The 8,925-nt window shown below is 42.5% G+C and overlaps 1 protein-coding gene across 1 annotated transcript; it reads left to right on the top strand.

Moving 5' to 3' along the window:
• Positions 1-4,798: 4,798 nt before the first annotated feature.
• Positions 4,799-7,699, top strand: abraa (actin binding Rho activating protein a; the record flags this gene model as incomplete). Its single annotated transcript, XM_084542079.1, has 2 exons — positions 4,799-5,447; positions 7,262-7,699. The coding sequence occupies exons 1-2, from the start codon at positions 4,827-4,829 to the stop codon at positions 7,697-7,699; spliced, it is 1,059 nt and encodes a 352-aa protein (XP_084398205.1). The 5' UTR covers positions 4,799-4,826.
• Positions 7,700-8,925: the final 1,226 nt, after the last annotated feature.

Raw genomic sequence — 8,925 nt, 5'->3', positions numbered from 1 at the left:
TTTGTTTATTTTATTTTTGGACAGAAAATACATCAGCTACTAACAATGAGCTCAAGCAGAGATTACATTTTATTGGGGCCATAAATCAGTCAGTCTGACCACCCACAGCTGAGAAGCTGTGGATAAAATCTGAATCACATTTATTTTCACATATACTCACACGATTAGTGGAATAAACATAAACCTAAGTCTAAGAAAGACATAAGAACACTAGAAAATATAGAATATAAGATTTTAGGGTTTAAATAAAGAAGGAACTGTTTTTTAGAAAGGGAACTGTATAGATAGGAGGAAGCGGCCTTATAGAGTTTGTATCTGCCGTGAGAGGGGTCGGTTGCAATTCTTCCTGCCCGCCTCAGTGCCTGAGAGGCATACATGGGTCCTGGAGAGATGGCAGATGGCAGCCAATCACCGTCTCACCAGAGCAAATGATTCGCAGCAGTCTGCCTTTGTCCTCGGCAGTGGTATGTACGAAGACGATGATGGGGGAGAAGAGGTTGGACTCAATGATGCAGGTGTAGACGGGCACCATTATCGCTGGCAGGTTGAACTTTTTCAGCTGCCGCAGCAAGTATATCATCTATTGTAGCTTTTTAATTGGAGAACTCTTGTTCTGCTCCCACTTGAGGTCTTGGGTGATAATGGCTTCCAGGAGGCGTAATGATGGAGAATAATGGAAGTCTATAACCAGCTCATGGGGGGGAGCGGGCTCTATGACCAGAACAGCGGAAAGAACGCAGCCTTCAGAGAAACCGGTGTTGATGGTCCATGAAAGGCATGAGAAAAGACAGCACTCGTCAATCTCAGAAGATCACCACGGCTCACCTGTGGCTTTTTGTTGTTTGCTTTCATATTAAATATCAGTACAAGTATTTAATTTTGTAGATCTGATAATCCCGTCTCCACTTTATACTTGGCGGTCCTTGAGTCGGATCATGAAATAAATAAAAATATGAAATAAAAGCAGATCACAACTCCAAAGACTTTGTGGTGCAAAGTGATATTTATCACTACAGATGAGGCTGACGGCGACTGTTGGTGATGGGTGCTTGCTGGGATCAGTGAGTTAACGCACAGGTAGACACAACACGTTGGTGAGGAGCTGATGAGAGACGAGGGTAGATATATTACAGGGTTTGATAGGATGGGTGGGCTTCAGGTGTGCAGGCTGATTAGAGACACTCCAATAATTTAAGAAAAAAGAAGCAAAAATACAAACTACCATGGCTCTTGGTGTCTTCTGCAGCTGAAGAACAGTGTCCTCTCAGGCCTCTTCAGCCTTGTCTTTTATCCACACCTCCACAGGGGTGACTGATTAGACTAATTAAGCCCATGCACCCTCCACCCCCCAAAGACACTAACAACGCCAATGCAAGACCAGTGGAAGTAACAGAAGCCTCTGCAAACTCGCATACACGTAGTTGTGCTCTGATATAATTATTCCTGGTGAGGTCAAAACGTTGTTGGTATTTCATTTGAAAGAAAGGTTTATTTATGTATGTATTCATATGGTTATTTATTCAGCAATATTTATCTCACGTGGCCAACACTGACCAAAGTGCTCTTCAGCAAAACACACACACACACACACTTCCCGTTTACTCTCTGCAAATGAACCTGCTCTGTTCAGCAGGTGAGAAGTTTTCCCACAGCAATCAACCTAACACATCACATTATTATTCAGCCCTCTACGCACAACTCCCGTACAGTACAAATAATAAAAGCTTTTCCCTTGATTAAGTCCGGTATAAATACTCGAATCCTTACACACAGCTCCCACACCTTTCTCATTGCTTTCTAGTGCCAGGCATGTCTATTTCTGAGCAGGTCTACCGTGCACAACAGGCAGAGGGAGCGTGCACGTGAAGCAGCTGTTGGCACGGGCCCGGGAACGCAAAACACACACACACACACACACGCACACACACATATGTCAGAAACCGGAGCTGGTGACGGCTCGGCTCCTCATTTGGTTATTTTAGTCTGCAGACTCTACGAAGACACATTCAGCTTTCTGTGGCTGTTTCAAACCATTGAAAATTCCCAGATTCATACTGACCATGTACTAAAAAATAATTAGGCTTTGGGTTATCACGTAAATGAACGAGTTTGTTACTTGTAGTTTATTTTATGTAAGATGGTGATGCAACATCAGAAGCTTTTTCGTGGTGTCAAAACAGTTGATGATGTATGAGGAGCAAAAATGAAAATGGGAATAAATATTTGTTACAGTACAAAGGCTGTACTTACCTGTACTTGTATACTTATGAGTCAGTTATTTTTCTGTTTGGTGCTTATGTCATTTAATTATGTTGAACTAAATAACTTGTACTGTAGTTAATAATTCAATTAAATCAGTCTGTGTTGATTATAATGACCACTGTTTCCAGATTATATAACAAGCTGTATTAAAGTTGTTTCTCTGTTGATTAAAAGATTCATTTCAATAATACGGTGTGGTATTTATACACGGTGTAGAAAGTATAATGCATATAGCTGTACTTGTCACGCTTCTGACGCAGCAAATTCTATTTATTCTGGATCTATTTTTGTACTTCTTTTGCGTCGATGACATTTTCATTTCCCTGCACTGAAGCCAAACTTTAATTATTTAAACATTGTGGAATCAGGATCTTCACCGAATACTTAAACCTCATGGATTAGATGGAATGAGACTTTGAATCCAGAGTAGGAATATGGGCAAAATAAATAACACTTTCTCTTTCTTGATCTTTATGAGACTTCTGGATCAAGTAAATCAATTAAGCCGAGATGTGAGCATTACAACGACCCCAATACAGATGGGGAAAACAATGGGTCCTGCAGCAGATGATGTGATCTCAACCTCATGAAGTCAGTCAGGTATTTCAGATACTAAGACGTTGTGACAAAGGCCAACAGAGACGTCACCTCATGGCACCTGCGTCTGACTGGCTACAAAGGTACATACAGTATGTCCTGCATCTGCGTGAAAGGAAATTACTCTTTGTACCAGCGGGAGGCCTACCGCCTCTGTGTTCCCCAAATCATGACTAGTTAGGAAGCGAGTTAGCTAAAAAAAGAAAAAAGCATGCTGATCTAATTCATCTACATTTTTTTTCAATCTAGATGATTACACCGGGATCATTTGTTCAGATGAGATTAAGATGAAAAAAATAAGGACGAATAACAGAATAATGCACTGGTTTGCTAAGAACAGCCAATCAGAGTCGACTCTGTCATGCTCCACTGCTGATACTACATGCTGAATTATCTTAAAGGCCCCCACAAGAGGTCTTGTCACAAGAAAGCTTGTATGTAGCGGCGCCAAACACACCAAAAAGTTCAAAGACGCTTGCTGACTGCCCTAAACTGGCCGACCACCTTGGTTTGGTGTGTCACAGCCTTAAAACCATGCAAGGGGAAGAAAATTCTCCAAGAGACTTTAAACCTTTAAAACGTAACGTGTCCCTGGCGGCACGTTCACACAAAGGCACTTTTTGGATGACCAGTTATGTCATGGTTGGTGGAAAAATTCTAACAAAAAAAATCTCAGTTTCTGAAAACTGAGATGTTGCGCTTTACATTCCATATGGTGTCATTATGGTTTCACTTGCACCACTCATGGAAGTTTTATTACACAGTAAATTGTTAATAGCTGCCAGATATTAGAAGTACTTACTTACAGGACTTACTTACTTGCTGACCTTTTTATAGCTGAAATAAGCAAAAAAGTCCAGGCGAACATTTTGAGGTTTATATGTTAAAGGTTTAAAAATACTACCTCCGAAAATCTTTAAAAACAGACAGTAAATATACCCTGGGAGAAACTGTGCTATTCGCCTCAGATTTACTCTTCATATCGTCCTACCTTCAGCTTTGGTTCCTACAACGCACCACACATGAATCATAATCCAGGACTTCACACTCACTTATTCACAAATATACACAGAGATGGAAATAGCTACAGCTACACATGCACAGACATGTAGACAAACGCTCTTGTTGCTTTGTATGTCCGTGACCCACTCTTCAGGAATTCACAGTCACACAGCAGCCATGCACGTCCAAGTGATCTAAGCATACCTTGTCATGCATTAAAGGAAGACTGTGTAAATCAATGAAAACATCCCTATATATACACAATAAACTCATGCACACACATGCCGGTCCCCCATGTATAGCTGGCTGACTCAGAGCGAAAGCCTGTTTGTGTTTCAGCGTATTTGTGTGGAAGGACTTAAACCTCGGAGACGCTAAAAACACTGGACACCTGTTCCCTGGATCCCACTGGGAGAAATTCCACTCCTCAGTGTGTGTGTGTGTGTGTGTGTGTGTGTGTGTGTGCATGAACCTGTGTGTCAGTAACAAGAATGTTGACAGTGGACTTTCCTGTCTCACGTGGACACTGCGTGACATCACTTCCTTTACGACCCTTCCCTATTTAAAGGCCGGTGTGGAGCCAGAGGGGATTCAACGGGGAATTAAAGCCAAAGTCCTCACACTCTTCACACCAGCAGCTCACCCACTGACCGAGTGGTGATCTGGAAGGCTCCGGATGTTTCTGTGAACATCCATTGTGGCTATAAAGGCTGAAACGGGTCCTTGATCAGAACCTGGAACCAAAAGAACCTGAATTGTTTTTCAAACAATCCTTTATCTCAAGAACGTTCGCCACAAGACAACGAGAATTGTTAGAGAAAGAGACAATCAAATAGTTTTCAAGACTCTTGGATTGAGCAAATTTCTTATTCTTGATAACGATTGGGCATTTTGGACCAACAAACTCACAGTGACTTTTGAAAGACCCACAACACTCGTGAGTGTAGAGCTGGTATCTTGTCACCATGAGTAGCGGTGGGACCTCCACAGTTTCACCCCAGGAACCGCAGGCATTCAAAAGGGCTGTGCGGAAAATTAAATGCGCTGCCATGGTGGCCAACTTAGCCAAGAGTTGGCAGGGATGGGCTAACGAACACTCAGACAAGCAAGACAACATCCCGAGTGGCTGGATGCCTACATCTGTCGAGGAGGAAGACAAGAAGGAGCGCAACCATGTGGTCAAGCTCACCGTTACCCCACGTGTAATCACAGCAGAAGACAGCGATAGCGGCGGGAGTAAGATCAGAACCTGCACCGTGACCAAGACCGTCCAACCAAAACGCAGCGAGTGCAGCAGCAGCGATGTGGTCAACGCTATTCGAGGCAAGATGGAGTCAGGTCCCGAGGAGAGCAAGCCATTCCTAGGCAACGAGTCACCGACGCGCCGGCGTCACATGAGGGCGCTACAGAACGCAGGGGGAGGACTGATCCAAGACAAGAAGATGATTCTCCAGGAGAAGAAGCTGGGGTCGAGGAGCAGCAGCGTGGACACAGAGGACAGCGGGCTGGGAGAAGAGGGCGGCGTCAGCGACAACAGTGAATCAAAAACCGAACAGAGCAACACCCAGCCCAAAAACAGGCCCAAGGTAGAGTGGTTTACCCAAAAGATTATTCAAAAAAAATGATCAATGATCAGTTAAGGAGTCACCTGCACTGACTGACCTACTTTGAAAATTTCTCTAACCTAGTTTATCTTGCTGGTTTGATTTCACTGTAAATTCTGCAGCTAATCTACTCCCTCGATATCTTACAAATATAGTTTACAAAATAGTTAGCAGCTAGCTGGGGAACATAGTGAAGAATGAAGCTACAACAGATCAAACCACAAGACTGAATATTGAATTACTATTCCTCAGTTGGCCTGAAATACTCCTCCAAGAAGACAGGTGAAAGCACACTAATGACAAAAAAGCCTTTTTTTCCTTTGGCTAACACTCAGACTTCCTATTTTGGGACAGAAGTACTTTGCAATTGGCTTGTTCCAGTATGTTAGTTTCTTTCTTTTATTGAGACTCCTCTGTCTCCTGTGCATTCAACTGCTACTTTAAAAAGTTTCCTGACTCAAACATAAATTACCTAAAACAGATCGTCAGTATTCCCGCATGAGGCACACAGTGCGAATAAACAAGTTAGGAAGTGCCTTTGATGTCACCTGAAGAATCCAACTCATACACACCAACACACATGACAGCGAGCGTAACAGTTGCATAACTTCAATACTTCAAACCCTTCCTATAAAAGGCAAAGGAGCTGGACGGTGGCCCCTGTGACATGTCACTGAGGTCAGGCAGAGATCAAGTCCAGCTCATAAAAACACAGGCTGAAGCGGAGCGCAGTGGAATATATGTAAATAAATATAGTCACACTCTGCAATGTGTTCCCCAACCTGACCTTCAGGTGGAACAGTCAGCGGGAAGAAAACAGGGTGAAGGGAGAAAGGGGCAGCAGGGGACACAAGCTAATATGAGACACGGAGACAGACAGATGAGAAAAAACATATTTAAATGGGTAGATGTAATGTATTGCAAAGGTCATTGGACATAATGTGATTTGATAAATATAAATAGTTAAATGCAAATAATAGTAATAATCAAAAAATCATGGTAATGTTTGCTGGAGTGTAGCTTTAAAATTATTATATATTATATCAACACAGAGATTCAGGTTTAAGAGTGCAACAGAATATTTTGGTCGCATGCAAACAGACAACAGTGACAAGAATGAACATCAGGAGGATTAGCACTTTAAAGGCTCACAGAGTTTTATGGGAGGTCCCTCAGTGACAAGTCTTCACTTTTCATAGAGCAAATACCAAAGAGATCTGATGACACTGACCTGAAGCCTTGCAAAGCTGAGGAAAATACCGACAGAGGAAGGAAGGAAAGAAAGAGGAGAAGGCATGGGGGAAGGTGGGGACGAAGAGTGACGAAATTAAACAGGAGAGAAAGACAAAGCAGATGAGGAGCGAGCAATGTAGATGCATTCTAGCAGCTAGCCACCTGTGTGGACACCCACTTCTGATTCAATAAAACCATAACCTTAAGCTTTTAGGGTCCAGCCTCAAAAGGCCATTTGAGGAACTGCTGAGTTCAAGTTAACTGTTGGCTTCGTCGTTCAGCTATAGAAAAACCTAAGCTCTACAGTGAAGTCTAATACTTTGTACACCTATGGTCAATGTAAGTTAAGTGCCATTCCAAATGTATCTCTTCGTTCAATCAGCATGTCCCTGCCAATAATAAGGTTTGACAACACATTGTAATTGGGAAGATACGTAGATTAACATACAGGAGTCTCTTCCTCTTTTGTTACTCCCTCATCAAGCTCTGCATCTTCATTTTGCAATGCAGAATATCTGTTACAAGTCTTGACTGATTTTTAAACTCTATTTATTGATCTGCAGATCAAGATCGCCACTATGAGTGACATCAAAAGCCGCTGGCAGCAGTGGTCCGTGCAGCACGTGGAGGGTCAGAAGCTCAACCCCTTCAGCGAGGAGTTCGACCACGACTACGCCATGGCTCAGCGCCTCCACAAAGGTGACTCTGGCTACGGTCGACCCAAAGACGGCTCCAAGACGGCCGAGAGGGGTGACCGGGCCCAGAAACACATCCACAGGGAGATGGAGGAGATGGTGTGGATTATCAGAGACATGGGATACAAGGACAAAGAGGGCCGGACCATCATTTCCTTCGGCCGACTCTTCGACCGATATGTGAAGATCTCGGACAAAGTGGTGGGCATTCTGCTGCGCTGCCGCAAACACAAGATGCTGGACTTTGAGGGGGAGATGCTGTGGAAAGGACAGGACGACGATGTCATCATTACGCTGCGGGACTGAGGACAGATGTGGTTGTCTCACCAACACTCAGAGAGATCAGAGAGAGCTCAGAGAAATAACTTAGCATGCTAACGGATGCTACATAATGTGAACAAGGGAAATGGAGGAAAATTTTAAATATATATTTTGATATAATAATATACATACCTTTATACATATGGAGTACACAGAAAGTGAAAACAAAGACAAAATCTTAAAGTGACAATCTGTGAAGATCTTCATTGATGTGAACATCTATTGTCTGTGGCGCTATTCCTGCAAAAAAAAAAAAAAAATGGCTGTTTTAGGCTCATGCTATAGCAATCTATAAAGATATTTATTTAGATATATCAAAATATAAATACAGAACATTTACTCGTCATAAGACAGTAGCTGATTGGCTCAGGGATTGCTGCTAATGCAAACGCAGCATTTAACTGAAAATACACAAGTTGACTTTTATTATGAATCAGTTACAGGAGATATGTTTTGTCAATGAGATTAGCAGTTCATCAAAAATGGGTCAACAAAACAAGAGAGTCGTCATTTCTGTCATTTGTTTGACAGTGTTTGAAATATTTCGGGTAGTAACAGAGCAAGAAACAGCAGCCACAGTGAGCTGTTAGATGAAGAGCTGCACCTCCAACTTCTGAGAGGTAACAAGTCTGTCCACTGTGCCTTGCTGTACATAGAAGTATCCCTTGTGCGGCATAAAATCATATCAAGTTTGCTCAAAGATTGATGGACAAAGGGCAGTTATTGCTTGACCTTTCCAGCCCGACTAGTACTAAATCAACCAGGACTAAAATATTTGTGCTTCCTACTTTAACCACAAAGTATTAACAGGCAAGCTAGTGTACACATGAAGGGGACACACACACACACACACACAAACACACACTAGACTCATTAGTTCTTCTCATATACCTGACAGGTCATGCGGTGAAGGGAAGCTATCTTTACCATGCTAACCATGCTCGCCTTGCTAACTATGCTACAAGCTAGAAGCCTTAAGAATCCACCAGAATGCCAGTCATGCTAGAAGGCTTTACTCGGACTGCGACTGGATAAACAACAACACAGAGTCGATTTCATCTCGTAATTCATGACAAATGTGACAAAGTTTACATTTTGTCCTCCTAAGCTTAATTTATGCACAAGGATAGTGGGTTAGCCTCGTCATAAAATATCCAGACTTTTTATTATTTTAATGGCCAGGACAACATAATAAGAAGTCAAATTAAGAT

Source organism: Chelon labrosus (assembly GCF_963514085.1).
Source record: "Chelon labrosus genome assembly, chromosome: 4".
Lineage (NCBI taxonomy): Eukaryota > Metazoa > Chordata > Actinopteri > Mugiliformes > Mugilidae > Chelon > Chelon labrosus.
Note: the sequence above shows the minus strand (reverse complement) of the source record. Positions and strands in the feature narration are given on the sequence as shown.